This window comes from Lethenteron reissneri, chromosome 71 (genome assembly GCF_015708825.2).
Source record: "Lethenteron reissneri isolate LAM-NWPU_2019-01 chromosome 71, ASM1570882v1, whole genome shotgun sequence".
Classification (NCBI taxonomy): Eukaryota; Metazoa; Chordata; class Hyperoartia; order Petromyzontiformes; family Petromyzontidae; genus Lethenteron; species Lethenteron reissneri.
Window position 1 is genome coordinate 3,887,836 of NC_083849.1, and position 16,741 is coordinate 3,904,576.

The following is a 16,741-nucleotide window of genomic DNA, read 5'->3' on the forward strand; positions in this document are numbered from 1 at the left end:
AGACAGCCAGTTTTGTTTTACCATGTTTTAGCTTTCTACCAGGTTTAGCTTTCTTTTTTCACACTTGGCGAGGCGTAGTCACAAACCGAACCTCTCCATAATAAAGGCTCTGTCTTTTGTTATGCAGTCTATTCATAGTCTCAAGCCGCACCTTACCATAATAATAAAAAGTGGGCCATTCTTGGCCCTTCCCCCCCTCAACCATTATAAATACGGAGTGGTATCTCCTGTAATCTCTCATTTACTTGATACAGCTGTCGTGCTGTGACGGTTCCACCTGAAGAGGGAAGCTTGTGTTGCCTCCGAAACGTCGTGATTTTTATTTTATTTTACTTTTATTAATTTTATTTTTTAACCTACGTGACTTCACCGAAAAAACCTAAGAATATGAGACCTCTGCTGTCAAACTGGAGCCAGTCATGAGCAAACTGCCCAGGTATGGGAAACTCTCTACTCTCTCAAATTTCGATTAAAAGCTTTCGTGACTGCAGGGATTCATCTTCTTGGATCTTTCGGTAAAGTCACGTAGAAGGGAAGTAATAAAATAATAAAAATAAAACATGATAAAATAATTCTCACGACGTTTCGGCCACAACGCAAGCAGCCGTCCTCAGGTGGAGAACAGGTCCGTCAAGTAGACAGAGTCTGAATGGCACGCTCCAGGCTTGGAGCGACTATTTATGCTGGGATGGAGGAGCAAAGAGCGTCTTGACAAAATGATTTACATATCAAGAGTAATTTAGCATATGTATGGGAAATGCAGATATGCGATTAGCACTACTTGTGAAATGCGTAGGAGGTTTGGCGAGGGGTTTAAAGTCATTATGCCCATGCATTATGCAGGATTAGCAGAATCAAAGGGAGGGAGCAAGGTCAGAATTAATAAAGGGAAGGAATGTTAATAATATGATGTCGCAGCAACTAATATGCTTATTGACTATACCTTGTCATATTACACTATGTTTTATTCTACCCACTCAACTATATAGCACACTGCTATATATTCACTATAAAATTACGATACTATATATTACCTTATACATTGTATTAAACATTACACTTTAATACTATTTATTATAATATAATATGTTATACACTATACCATAAACTGTCGCGTGAAAGGTACTAAGAGGAAGCAATGAAATATGTCAATGGGAGAATGGTGGTAGGAAGCTTGCAGCGGAGCAAAAAATCCATTCCCTGCGGAGTGCATATCAAGAGGAATTTAGCATACTTATGGGAAATGCAGATATGCGATTAGGAGGATTGGCGAGGGGTTTAAAGTCATTATGCCCATGCATTATGCAGGATTAGCAGTATCAAAGGGAGGGAGTAAGGTTAGAATTAATAAAGGGAAAGAATGTTAATAATATGGCGCCGCAGCAACTAATATGTTTTTAGACTATACATTGTAATATTACACTATGTATTATTCTACCCACCCAACTGTATACCACACTGCTGTATATTCACCATACAATTATGATACTATATATTACCTTATACATTGTATTAAACATTACACTTTAATACTATTTATTATTATACAATATGCTATACACTATACCACTGACCGTCGTGTGAAAGGCACCAAGAGGAAGCACCGAAATATGTCAATGGGAGTGGTGGCAGGAAGCCCGCAGCGGAGCAAAGAACCCACTCCCCGCGGAGAATACAGGATATATAGTCAATGTCAGCGAGTGGAACGCGGCCCGAAAGTCACCGTAAACGTGGACACAATCAGTTAAGATCCGAAATGGTTTATTACGTCCTTCCAATGATTGCTAAGACGGAATCCATCTTCTCGGTTGAAATTGTCTCTGTGTTTGTATATGTGGATCGCCTCATGAACGAATCTCTCATGGTAGCCAGATGGCTTGCAGAGAACCTCTGTCTTGGAGAAGTCAATATCATGTGAACCCACTGAATTGTAACAGTGATCTGCCACGGCTGAGGTGTTTTTCCTACCTTGTTTCAAGTCTGCTTTATGTTCACGGATGCGGTCCGAGACATGTCGTTTGGTTTCTCCAATGTAACTGCTACCACAGAGGCAACTTAGTTTGTAGACGCCAGGGTACTGTATGTCTGGAACCACATATTTTACAGACGGGACCAGATCACGGATTTTATGTACTGTGTTGAATCGGACCTGGATCTTGTGTTTAATCAGGATTTTGGAGATCTTTTTTGTGACCCCAGCAATGTAGGGTAAGGTGAGGCTCCTCAACAGGATCCTTCTTGATGGTTGGAGTGATGGCTTTGCGGATTGTGTAGTCGGAGTAACCATTAGCCTTAAGAGCTTGGCGTACATGTTTGAGTTCACTGGCAATGTGTTCCTGGTCGGAAATGCATTGGGCTCTATGGTATAGAGTCTTGATGAGGGAATTCTTCTGGGATGGATGGTGGTGGGAATCCAGTTTTAGGTAAGCTTCCGTATGGATGGCTTTCCTGTAGACAGAATGGCTCATTGAACCATCAGGTCTCCTTTTAATTAGGACATCCAAAAAAGGTAGCTTGCCATCTTATTAGACTTCCATGGTGAATCTGATGGCTGGGTGTATGGAATTGATGTGGTCGAGAAATTGGTCTAGAGCAGGCTGGCCATGTGGCCAGATAACAAAAGTGTCATCTACGTACCTCTTCCATAAAGTCGGGCGTAGAGTGGCAGACTGGATGGCGTCAGTGTCAAATTTCTCCATGAAGACGTTGGCTACAACTGGAGATAAGGGGGAGCCCATTGGGGTGCCCTCAGTTTGCTTGTAGAAAGTTCAATTCCAGGTGAAGAATGTATTGGTTAAGCAGTGTCTCACCAGGGGGGGACACTGCTTAACCAATACATACTTCACGGATGCTTATCTAAAATCGGATTCCCACCACCATCCATCCCAGAAGAATTCCCTCATCAAGACTCTATACCATAGAGCCCAATGCATTTCCGACCAGGAACACATTGCCAGTGAACTCAAACACGTACGCCAAGCTCTTAAGGCTAATGGTTATTCCGACTACACAATCCGCAAGGCCATCACTCCAACCATCAAGAAGGATCCTGTTGAGGAGCCTCTCAAGACCATCACCTTACCCTACATTGCTGGGGTCACAAAAAAGATCTCCAAAATCCTGATAAAACACAAGATCCAGGTCCGATTCAACACAGTACATAAAATCCGTGATCTGGTCCCGTCTGTAAAAGATGTGGTTCCAGACATACAGTACCCTGGCGTCTACAAACTAAGTTTCCTCTGTGGTAGCAGTTACATTGGAGAAACCAAACGACATGTCTCTGACCGCACCCGTGAACATTAAGCAGACTTGAAACATGGTAGGACAAACACCTCAGCCGTGGCAGATCACTGTTACAATTCAGTGGGTTAACATGATATTGACTTCTCCAAGACAGAGGTTCTCTGCAAGCCATCTGGCTACCATGAGAGATTCGTTCACGAGGCAATCCACATATACAAACACAGAGACAATTTCAACCGAGAAGATGGATTCCGGCTTAGCAATCATTGGAAGGACGTAATAAACCATTTCGGATCTTAACTGATTGTGTCCACGTTTACGGTGACTTTCGGGCCGCGTTCCACTCGCTGACATTGACTATATATCTTGTATTCTCCGCGGGGAGTGGGTTCTTTGCTCCGCTGCGGGCTTCCTGTCACCACTCCCATTGACATATTTCGTTGCTTCCTCTTGGTGCCTTTCACGCGACGGTCAGTGGTATAGTGTATAGCATATTATATAATAATAAACAGTATTAAAGTGTAATGTTTAATACAATGTATAAGGTAATATATAGTATTGTATTTGTATGGTGAATATACAGCAGTGTGGTATACAGTTGGGTGGGTAGAATAATACATAGTGTAAAATTACAATGTATAGTCTAAAAACATATTAGTTGCTGCGGCGCCATATTATTAACATTCTTTCCCTTTATTAATTCTAACCTTACTCCCTCCCTTTGATACTGATAATCCTGCATAATGCATGGGCATAATGACTTTAAACCCCTCGCCAATCCTCCTAATTGCATATCTGCATTTCCCATAAATATGCTAAATTCCTCTTGATATGCACTCCGCAGGGAATGGATTCTTTGCTCCGCTGCAAGTTTCCCATCACCATTCTCCCATTGACATATTTCGGTGCTTCCTCTTAGTACCTTTCACGCGACGGTTTATGGTATAGTGTATAACATATTATATAATAATAAATAGTATTAAAGTGTAATGTTTAATACAATGTATAAGGTAATATATAGTATAGTAATTTTATAGTGAATATATATCAGTGTGCTATACAGTTGAGTGGGTAGAATAAAACAGTATAATATGACAAGGTATAGTCAATAAGCATATTAGTTGCTGCGACACCATATTATTAACATGCCTTCCCTTTATTAATTCTGACCTTACTCCGTCCCTTTGATTCTGCTAATCCTGCATAATGCATGGGCATAATGACTTTAAACCCCTCGCCAAACCTCCTACGCATTTCACAAGTAGTGCTAATCGCATATCTGCATTTCCCATAAATATGCTAAATTACTCTTGATATGAAAATCATTTTGTCAAGACGCTCTTTGCTCCTCCATCCCAGTATAAATAGTCGCTCCAAGCCTGGAGCGTGCCATTCAGACTCTGTCTACTTGACGGACCTGTTCTCCACCTGAGGGACGGCTGCTTGCGTTGTGGCCGAAACGTCGTGAGAATTATTTTATCATGTTTTATTTTTATTATTTTATTACTTCCCTTCTACGTGACTTTACCGAAAGAATCAAGAAGATGAATCTCCACTCTCTCCACAACTACCCCATCACCAATTGGGAGTTGTGGAAGTGGAGTGTCCGATGGTACAAAATACTCAGGCAGGTGCTTAGTTTTGGTGGGGCTGATGGTAAGGCCCCACTTATTAGTGGCAAGCTCCAGGTTCAGCAGCAGCGCCTCCAACTCCTCCTCTGAGTGAGCAGCAATTACCAGATCATCGGCATACGTAACATGGTTGAGCAATAGGGAGCCATCCCTTTGACCGCATCTGGGCATCGATCAGCCTCCCATTGTATCTGTACCAGATGGAAATTCCTCCGGTACACCTATTGAAGGATTCATGAACTATGTAGTCGAAATAGATGTTAAATAATGTGGGAGCCAGAGGACATCCCTGTCGCACTCCAAGGTGTACAAGGAATGGCTCCGACTCCCAGCCAACGTAGTTTTACCCAGACCCACTCACCATCATGAAGGTCCTTAATGATCGTGAGCAGAGGGTCAGGGACTCTGAAAGCACGAAGAACCCAGAGCCCAAGCCTACGGATGGTATCATAGGCCTTGACCAGCTCAATAAAGCAAAGATGTAGGTCTTGTTGGAATTCCCTACACCTGTGCTGTAGCAGACAGACAGAAAATATGGCATCTGTGCAGGACCGCCCTTTCCTGAAACCGCATTGGAGCTCCGCAATCATCTCCTCACCGTGTCTAGCAAGGTCATGTTGAATAATCCTTGCTAGGACCTTTCCCGGCACACTGATAAGTGAGATGTCTCTGTAGTTGTTACAGTCTGTGCGGTACTTCCAATCCTGCGGAACCCGTCGAGTGGTCGAGACTGTTGTTATGATGTAATGTAGGGCTGTCTGTGCACAAACGCCACCTTCCCTCAGCATTTTGCTTCGGAGATCATCTCTGCCCGGTGCCTTTCCTGGTCTCAGACTCCGGATTGCTTTCAGCACTTCCTCAAAAGATGGCACTTCATCCAGCCACTCACAGGGGGTGACTTCTTCCAATATTTGAGGCACGGCAGCCTCAGCAGGGTCATCTCCACTTTGTCCCACGTTTTTTTCCTGACCGAGGGATTTTCCCTCCCCCAGGACCTCACAAAAATGCTCAGAAAATCTGCATACCTGTTCCTGGGGGTCAGAGATTGGATCTCCGTTCTTTCCCCTAATGATGGTAATAGGTATGGTGCTGCAGGTTACTTTTTTGATGGAGTTAAAGAGCAATTTCTGATCGCGGGCCATTGAGGCAGACTCAATCTCCTCAGCAACCCGCGACCACCACCCATCCTTGCAGTGCCTCATGGCTCTCCGAACCTCCAAGTGAAGGCTGCGGCAAGCCTCCTCATTCTCCAACATGGGATGCTGTAGCTGATGAGAGTGGGCCTGTCGCTTTTTCTCAGCCAGCCTGAACACCTCCTCTGTCAGCTAGGGTCTCTGGGGAGGTCGGGACCGTGTAGCCAAAACAGCCATTGCAGCTGCATGAGCCACAGTCCTAAAACTCTCCCATTTCCCCTCGAAATCAGGAGGAGTGGGGGACGATGCCAACCCCAGCCATAAGCGATGATGAAATTCTCGCTTGCAACTTTCATCAGCTAGCTGAGACCATGCCACTATGTGTTTGAATGGGGTCCTGGATGTACATCCACCACCAGAGTGGAATAATGGCAGGCGCATGTTACAGATGACAATTCGATTGTCAGTGGGCAGTTCAGCTCCACGGTAAGTCTTGGTGTTAAGGACATGGGCCCGCATCCACTGTTCTATCACTATATAGTTCAGCAGATGTTCTTGCTTAGACTAGGCATGCATCCATGATGTTGTGTGGATGCGCCAATGCTGGAACAGCATGTTGGTAATTAGAAGCCCATAGGCTGGACAAAAATCTGCCATTGTTGTTGAGCTGATCTGGCCCATGCCTTCCAATCACTCCAAACCAGGTGCCAGCATCATGACCAACTCGGGCATTGAAGTCACCCAACAAGATGCCTCTATCCCGAGGGACCACTTTAGCTAGCACCTGTGACAGGAGGTCATAGAAGGCATCCGACTCATTGGCCTTGCCTGCATCCCTCCACAGATGTTCGTCTTCGATGTATGAATAAGTGACCACGACCACCACTCCTTGCCTCTGGTTGATGGGAAGGCGAGCCCAAAGTAGCCTGTGGCTTACAGCTTCCCACACCTCACCGCCACGCTCCCACGCCCCCTTCATTATTTGGTTCAGAAGAAGAGCTACTCCCTGATGTTTGGCAGTCTCCTGCCCCGAGTAGAGGACTGTCCATCCCTCATGGTGGCAGGAGCCAGAGCCTGTCCACCAGACCTCCTGAGTACCACAGAGATCCAGGCGGTACTGGTCCAGCTCTCGACAAAGGAGTGGCAGCCTGTCCTCCGCAGTGAGCATTCGAACATTCCACGTGGCTACACGTAGTGGTTTTTTGTTGTTTCTGGAGGAGCCCCGATTCAGTCTCCTGGCTCCGCCAAATGGGTTTGGCCAGGAGATGTCATAGATGCCTGTCCCCCCGGGGCCTCCGACACAAGCTTATTAATTACATTTTTCAGTCGCAGTTTTGTGGTAATTAATTGAAGCTGGAGGGGTTACCAGCCCCTCGCACCCGTCCAGAGCCCCCATTTGACCACTGTGGTGGCTAAAAATGCCATGAGCGGAATGGCCAATCACCCACTCACCCACCCATCCACCCACCCAGTTACTCACCCACTCACCCAGTTACTCACCTACTCACTCATCAACCCAATCACTCACTCATATATCTGCTAATTTACCCACCCAGTCACTCACCCATTCATTCTAAAATCCAGTCACTCACCGACTCAACCACTCATGTAACCACTCACGCAATTGCATTTACTTGTCTCACCCAGTCACCCACACACCCATACACTCACCCGGTCACTCACCCCCTCAGTCACTCACCCATTCACTCACTCACTCACTCACCCACCCAGTCACTCGCACACTCACTCAAACAGTCACTCTCAGGTCGGCTGACAGATTTTCCAGGGATGCCAGCTACGGTTCTAGGTTAACCTGTACAGTTGGCAAGCCTAGCGTAGGTCGGGGTTAATGGATGGAGAGAGGCAGAGGAGGAGAAGTTAACTTACGGAACTGGAAGCTAACTTCGCTGATGAGAAGCCATGTGTCGGCAAAGTAGAAGCGGCATTTGATGGCAATGCCTGTTCGGCCGAGCAGTGGCACAGGCACGAAGCGAGCCTGGACAGACAGGGAGAGACAATGACATGCAGCCATCTATGAATGTTGTACGTACATTGTACGTGTGTATATATGTTGAACTTCTTTCACACCATATGTAACCAGCCGTGCTAATTGAAGGTGCCGCGAGGAAGGACAACAAACTAACCAATCGAAACACCGTTGTTGTTATTATCACTGCTATTACGTTTGTTTACCCGGGACACCTATAAGCGTCTTTAGGACAAGATCCAGGAAGTATGAGCATCGCATGTTACCACGCTCGGCTGCCTCAATCCCCTTCGAGATTCGTGTCGGAAAAAGCGAGCAGTGAATGAACAAGAGGGGAGCGGCAGTGAATGAATGAACAAGGGTGGCAGTGATATGGGGCAGCAATGAATGAAGGAGGGAAGAGGCAGTGATAGGGGGCGGTAGTGAATGAATGAAAGATGGGGGGTGGCAGTGAATGAATGAAGGGAGGGGAGTGAAAGTGACAAGGGGCAGCAGTGAATGAATGGAGGCAGCAATGCAAGAATGAGAGTGGGTGGCAATATCGGTAGGGGGCGGGGCAGTGAATGAAAGAGGGTAGCAGTGAATGAATGAGAGTGAGAGACAGGCCAACTACAAAAATACAGCAGGCATTGTGCGGGTCAGCATTGGACCCACGACCTCCTGCATCCCAGGTGAGGTAGTTAACATTCTCTTGCCTTGGGGTCTGGCCGGGTGCCAGCCCGGGGTCCCCAGCTGCTAGCGGCGTAGGTCACGGGGTCGTCCTCCCACTCGGAGCTCACGCTCGGACGGAAGAAGCAGCGAGCCTCACGGAATTCTCTCACCCCGTGGTCAAACTGGTTACTGCAGTGAACCTGGCTCTCAGGTAACGAGGGCGAGAACGATGATGATCATGACGACGGCGATGATGATGAATATGATGATGACAATGATGATGATGACGATGATAATGACGACAATGACGATGATGACGATGACGATGATGATGATGACGACGATGACGACAATGATGATTATGACAACGATGATGACGACGACAATGACGATGATGACGATGACAATGACAATGATGATGATTATGACGACGATGATGACGACGACAATGATGATGATGATGACAATGACGACGATGACGATGACAACGATGACGACGATGACGACAATGATGATGATGATGATGACGACAATGACGATGATGACGATGACGACAATGACGATGATGACGATGACAATGATGATTATGACGATGATGACGATGACGACGACAATGATGATGATGACGACAATGACGATGATGACGATGATGACGATGACAACGACGACGATGATGACGATGATGATGATGACAATGACGACGATGATGATGATGACAATGACGACGATGATGATGATGACAATGACGATGATGATGACAATGATGATGACAATGATGATGACGATGATGACAGTGATGATTACAATGATGATGACGATGATGACAATGATGACGGTGACGATGACGACGACGATGATGACGATGACGACAATGACAATGACGATGATGATGATGACGACGATGATGATAGTGATGATGACAGTGATGATGACAGTGATGACGACGATGACGACAATAACGGGGTCAGAACGTTACAACAACACGATCGGAGTGAAAAGTACAAGGTAAACGAATCAAACAAACATGCAACTACAACACTAAACCATCCCCCATCCTGCCGGGCTAAGCCCACTGAGGTAGTCACTTATTTTACACGCTTTTATTTAACTCACTCTGTCTGTTATTGTTGTTGTTGTCATATCCTCAAATCTTGTAACTAAATTTTAACCCACTTCCCAATGTGGTATCGACTGTAAACTTGGTATACTTATGTCTTACTGATGACAATGCTATATTCTATCATAAAAAATGATTTTTTTAAACATTCTTTTTAATATGTTATGTTTCGGCTTGGGTCTAATTGTCCACACTCAACTGACGTTGGCTGTAAATCACCACGGCCCCTTACGTTATGGCAAGCTTCAGGGCCACTTCCTGAAGTCGTGGAGTTCTGCCATTACTCGTGCGGTACATTTAATTAAAGCGTGTTTTTACAAAAGTATTTTTAAATATTACTTATTTTTCAAAAGCGACTTGGCCACCACAAATGAAAGAAGGAGTCATCAACCAAGATCACCATCACTCTCACCATCAAAGACATCTCCCCGTGTAGCCCTAAACAGACTGTTGGAGTAAGTGCTGTTATCGAGCACCTATTAAGGCCGACATTGCCTTCCCCATGCTATTGTTTTTCACACCGCACCAGGTACTAATTCGAGGCTGAGTTTGCCAAGGGGAGGCCAGGGACCGCCATCACCACCATCATCATCACCACCGCCTCCATCACCACCATCATTACCGCCACCATCACCACCGCCGCCATCAGCACCATCATCACTACCGCCGCCATCAGCACCATCATCACTACCGCCGCCATCACCACCATCACTACCGCCACCATTACCATCGCTACCGCCGCCATCACTACCATCGCTACTGCCGCCATCACCACCACCATCACTATCGCCGCCATCACCACCATCATCACTACCGCCGCCATCACCACCATCACTATCACCGCCATGAACACCATCACTACCGCCGTCATCACTACCATCACTACCACCATCACTACCACCACCACCATCACTACCGCCACCATCACCACCATCACTACCGCCGCCATCACCACCATCATCACTACCGCCGCCATCCCCACCATCACTACCACCGCCATGAACACCATCACTACCGCCGTCATCACTACCATCACTACCACCATCACTACCGCCACCACCATCACTACCGCCACCATCACCACCATCACTACCGCCGCCATCACCACCATCATCACTACCGCCGCCATCACCACCATCACTACCACCGCCATGAACACCATCACTACCGCCGCCATCACCACCATCACCACCGCCGCCATCACCACCATCATCACTACCGCCGCCATCACTACCGCCACTATCACCACCATCACTACCGCCGCCATCACCACCATCATAACCACTGCCACCATCGGCACCATCACTACCACCATCACCACCATCACTACCGCCGCCATCACCACCATCACTACTACCACTATCACCACCATCACTACCGCCGCCATCACCATCATCACTACCGCCATCACTACCATCACTACCGCCGCCATCAACACCATCATCAATACTTCCGCCATCACTACCATCATCGCTACCGCCTCCATCACCACCATCATCACTACCGCCGCCATCACCACCATCATTACCGCCGCCATCACCACCATCATCACTACCACCGCCGCCATCACCACCATCATCATCATCACTACCACCGCCGCCACCATTACTACCATCACTCTGTCTCGCTGTCATCACCACCACCACTGCTTCAGTCTCCCTCTGTTATCATCACCACCACCATCACCAAACAAAGACAAAGATCCCTCGTGTAGCCTTTAACAGACTGTTGGGGCAAGTGCTGTTAGCGATGAGCACCTATGAAGACCGGCATTGCACACGAGGGGGTGGGTGGCCAGCACCACGTCCGGCCGCCTTTGTCTCCCCAGTGGCGATGTTTTTACTACACACCGCACCAGGTATTTATTTAAGACCGAGTCGACCTCGGGGAGGCCCAGGACCGTCACTGGTCGCCGGGTTCCTTTGTGGCGCGCTAACCACTACACTACCCCACGCAGACACACACAGACAAGGATCCCCCGTATAGCCTTAGCAGACTGTTGAGGCAAGTGCTGTTAGCAAGCACCTATGAAGGCCGGCACGGCACACGAGGGGTGGGTGACCAACACAACCCCCGGCCGCCTTTGTCTCCCTAGTGGCGATGTTTACACATCGCATCAGGTACTCACAGACACACGCACAGGCACACACACAGAGACACAAACCGTCACACGCACAGACGAAACAAAGATCCCCTGTTAAGGGAAATGCTGTTAGCCGGCAGCACCTATTAAGGGCCGTCACGGCACACGAGGGGATGGGTGGTCAGCACCACGCCCGATCGCCTTGTCTCCCCATTGGCCATGTTAGGGGAGGCCCATGACCGGTTCAGATAATCATCACTGGTGTTGGCCGTGAGCAGGAATCGAACTCGCGTCGCTGGGTTTGTAGCGCAGCGCGCTAACCGCTACGCCACAGCTCCCCACACACATACACACAGACACACAGACACCACCGATGCCGCCCCCACCTGCATGAGGGAGAAGTTGCGTGAGCGGTCGAAGATGAACTCCGTCTCCACGTAGGAGAGTGTTGAGCTGTTCCAGCCAACGTAGTCGTAGCCGGGGGCCACCAGGGGGTCGGAGGTCAGGGCCAGGTCGTCGCCACCCCACATCCCGTCCGTCAGCTGACCCAGCCCTCCCGACACGTAGCTGGGGCGAGCGACGAGTGTGGGCATGCCTCATTCCTCAACTGAACTGTTTTGAAATATTTATTTTAATTTTACCAAGCCCAGGCTCGGTGTTTCAGAAGCGACCCTGGCTATCACAAATGATATCATCATCACGTGAAAATGTACAGCAGTAGCCAAATAACTCTAAATGCGTGATGTCCATTTTGACTGTGGAGGGAAAACTAGAGAACCCAGAGAACAAATCCACACGAACACGGACAGAGAGACACGCAAACTCCAAATACACAGCAGCAGGCATCGTCAGGGTCGGATTTGAACCCACACACTCCTGTATAGCAGGCGAGTTAGTTAACATCTCATAGCAAATTGAGACTGTGGCGCAGTGGTGGCATGGCAGTGGCACGGTGGTGGTGTGGTGGTGGTGTGGTGGTGGTGGTGTGGTGGTGTGGTGGTGTGGTGGTGTGGTGGTGGGGTGGTGGTGGTTGCACGTTGGTGGGGTGGTGGTTGCACGGTGGTGGCGTGGTGGTTGTGTGGTGTTCGGGCGGTGGTTGCACGGTAGTGGGGCGGTGGTTGCACGGTAGTGGGGCGGTGGTTGCACGGTAGTGGGGCGGTGGTTGCACATTGGTGGCACGGTAGTGGTGGCACGGTGGTGGCACCCACCCACCTCCTGGTGGAGTAGCCGTCGTACGAGTCGTCCTCCAGTGCCAGGGGTGGAATCCCTGCCCCCCGGCTCATCATATGACCCCGGGGCAGTGAGTAGGAGGTCAGCCCCTCTGTGGAGGGGCAATTGAGGAGAGGGGGCGGCAGTGAATAGAGACAGGGGGCGGCAGTGAATGGTGAGAGGGAGCGACAGTGAATAGTGAGGGGGACGGAAGTGAATGGGGAGAGGGGGGCGGCAGTGAATGGTGAGGAAGCGACAGTGAATAGTGAGGGGGCGGAAGTGAATGGGGAGAGGGGGGCGGCAGTGAATGGTGAGGGAGCGACAGTGAATAGTGAGGGGGGCGGAAGTGAATGGGGAGAGGGGGGCGGCACTGAATGGTGAGGGAGCGACAGTGAATAGTGAGGGGGGCGGAAGTAAATGGGGAGAGGGGGGCAGCACTGAATGGTGAGGGAGCGACAGTGAATAGTGAGGGGGGCGGAAGTGAATGGTGAGAGGGGGGCGGCAGTGAATGGTGAATAGGGACAGTAGAAGAGGGAGAAAGAAAATCGGGGGGGGGGGGTGGGTTGTTACCCACCGTCCCAGGTGCAGCCGAACGCCTCCACGCGCATGCACACACTCATGGAGCGGTCCGCAAGCGGCACGAAGCGCAGGTGGCGAGCGATGAGCGGCGGCGTGAGGTCGCGCACCACCACCCCACTCGTGTCCACGTTGCCCTGCAGCACCTGAGGAGTGGGGGGTAGCGATGAGATGTTAACTCCCTCGCCTGGTACGCAGGACCACGTAGGTTCGATCCCGGACTGTGACGACCCCTGCTGATTTATATTTGTAGCCTGCGTCTCTATCTCTCTCTCCCCGTGGTCGCTTCGGATTTTTGTCCAGGTTCCACGATTTTTCCCATCCACATTTAGAATGAACAGCGTCACACGTTCAGAGTATTTGGCTGCTGCTCTACATCTCCACGTGACGATGATCATCCTCCTCTTCGTTGAGCTGCTATAGTTTGTGACTGCGAGGTCGCTTATAAAAAAGAGCTACACAGCTCAATAGGGCCTTACCCCAATCAAATAAAAAAGAAATGGATTTTCGTTTTCGCTTGTTTACCCAAGAAAAGCCTCCATGAGTCTTAAGACTCGTTCTCAGGAGGGTCCTGCCAGGTATTTTCCGGAGGGAGCGACATTGCCACTCCCGCGTGATTCCCAAGACGTTTCAATGTCAAAACACTTTTGGCTAACAGCGGTCGCCTTGTGTTCGTTTTCGCCATGGGAGAACATCAGATAACCTGAAGGAAGCCCTCGAATAACAGGGGGACGGAGCAAGAGAGAGCACGTAAGAAAGGTGTTTTTGGTTGGGTTCGATCGTGTAAATATGAATGTGTCGTTGAACCCACCGCCAATACCCGACACAGCCTATTAGTGATGTTTATCACGTAAACAAAACATGCCAATTGATTCCCACTTCAGCACTAACCGGTTCTATTTTGAAGAGTAAACCCACTGCATTTTTATATATGTTCATATATACGCACATAAATACTGACACACATACACACACATTGAATTCACATACACATACATACACTCATAATTACTCATACAGTATACACATATTCTTATATTGTTATAATATACGCATTATATCCCGCATTCCTATATAAAAAAACATTTACACAAGATATACAAGACAAAGATCCCCCGTATTGCCTTAACAGACTGTTGGGCCAAGTGCTGTTAGCGAGCACATATGAAGGCCGACACGGCACAAGAGAGGGCGGATGGCCAGCACCACGCCCAGCCACCTTTGTCTCCCTAGTAGCGATGTTTACTATACGCCACACCAGGTACTCATTTGAGGCTGTGTCGACCTACATACACCATCACATAGACATAACAGACCTTTACTCACAACAAAAACAAACATGAAGTCATACTTGCCCATGTATATTTACACAATCACAAGCACGTACACACAGATACCACCACCACTGACTGCCACTGTCATCACCTTGCCTTCTCCCATTGCCACAATAAATGTGCCGCTATAACAGCTACCGCTACTGTGGGCCTGCATTTTTTTGCGTAAAAATAACGCTGCCACTAAGGTGTCTCCAGAATCGGCCAGTGCGACCCTGTGTGAAGCACGGCATTGTCGCCTAAACATCCTCTGGCATTGGCTACCCGTGGTGCGGTCATGATGCATCGCTGGCCGCCTTGTTCACGAGGTGGTGCTACTGTAGCACTCCACCGCCAGCTGTCGGGCTGTGGCCCCTCCGTCGTCAGCTGGTCTTGGGTAACGTCCGCAACCCAGTGCTGACCGGCATGCTGCCTCACCATCCGACATTATCACCGGAGCCCGGCCTGCCTGCTCAGCCCCGGGCGTGGCTGTTGGCCCTTTTGCACCCCTGTGTGGGGCCTCACCTCTCTGTCGTGCTGGGACGCTTAGAATAGCATCACTGCCGTCTACGACCTGACGCCACCGGCCCGTGTGCCATCCCTCCTTGGGTCTGTGGTGGTGCCGCGCTGGCTGCTTCCCGTGACAGGGCGACCTGCGGCCTGCCCCACCATCGCCTGCCATTCTGGCCCGCTCACTGGTGTTCATCGCTGGCCTGGCCCGCACAGTTCCCGCAGCCCCCCCCCCCCCCCACCTTGTGGGAGCGTGCAACCAGCATCACATGTGGATATTCAGTGGGATTGTTGCTGGTTTGCGAGGCCGCACTGCCTCTTCGTCATGGGATTTCCTATATGCTCCGAAATCTCGGCCTAAAGTTTCATTGCTATGCAGACGACACTTAAATGTACTTGCATATCCATGCATCTGCCTCCAGGTTCACTTCCGCACTGGCTTCCATCAAAAGTTGGTTGCAATAAAACTTCCTTCAATTGAACAGTGTTAAAACGGAGGTGATGTTAATTTGGTCACCCCACCAACTTCACAAAGCTGTATCCTTCAACATTATAATTGACGGTCATATCACCAGTTTGGGACAGGATGTCACAAATGTAGGAGTCATCTGGGATCCCACATTGTCCTTCAAGGCTCATATAAAAAAGATTACAAAGACTTAATTTTTCCATCTTTGGAATATCTCCCATGTCCAATCCCTTCTCTCTGCCTCAGATGCAGGGAAGCTGCTCAAAGGCTTCATGTCATCGCCCATAAACTATTGCAGTGTCTTACTCCCTGGCATGGCTAAGAAGGTGCTGATCAATTTGCAGCGTGTTGAGAATGTGGCTGCTGAGGTATTAACCAGAACACCTTCTTCACATCATATTATGCCCATGTTGGCCTCCCTGCACTGGCTTCCAGTTTCACATAGAATCCATTTAAAAATCATATTGTTAACTTAACATCGGTGAACCATCTTGCCCCAACCTACATCATTGACATGCTTACACCCATACGTCCCCGTAAGGTCCCTAAGATCTGGGGATGCAGATCTTCTTTCTGCACTCCCAGGTCGAGGCTCCGGTGTATTTATTTATTTTAAAAATGCGTTTCAAAGCCAATTTATAGGCATCCGCTTATTAAACGTTCCGTTAATTTCGTAAATTAATTCTTAATATGTATTTATAATATGATTATTTGTATGCTATCAGCTGCTGCTATGTCATGTACAGCGCTATATAGAAGGAATTGTGATCATTATTTTACAATTTGAGTACCGTGAAGTTTTGGTGGTGATTACAG

The 16,741-nt window shown here is 48.6% G+C and overlaps 1 protein-coding gene across 8 annotated transcripts in view; it reads right to left on the reverse strand.

Annotated features, from left to right (window-relative positions):
- Positions 1-16,741, reverse strand: part of LOC133361111 (discoidin domain-containing receptor 2-like) — a 104,235-nt gene that overhangs the window by 32,611 nt on the left and 54,883 nt on the right. For all 8 annotated transcript variants that reach the window (XM_061579950.1, XM_061579947.1, XM_061579951.1 and 5 more), the window contains 5 exons: positions 13,632-13,779; positions 13,061-13,169; positions 12,235-12,415; positions 8,693-8,848; positions 7,898-8,006 (listed from right to left, as the gene is read on the reverse strand). In XM_061579950.1, coding sequence (XP_061435934.1) covers positions 7,898-8,006; positions 8,693-8,848; positions 12,235-12,415; positions 13,061-13,169; positions 13,632-13,779 — 703 coding nt within the window. The remainder of the gene's footprint in view (positions 1-7,897; positions 8,007-8,692; positions 8,849-12,234; positions 12,416-13,060; positions 13,170-13,631; positions 13,780-16,741) is intronic.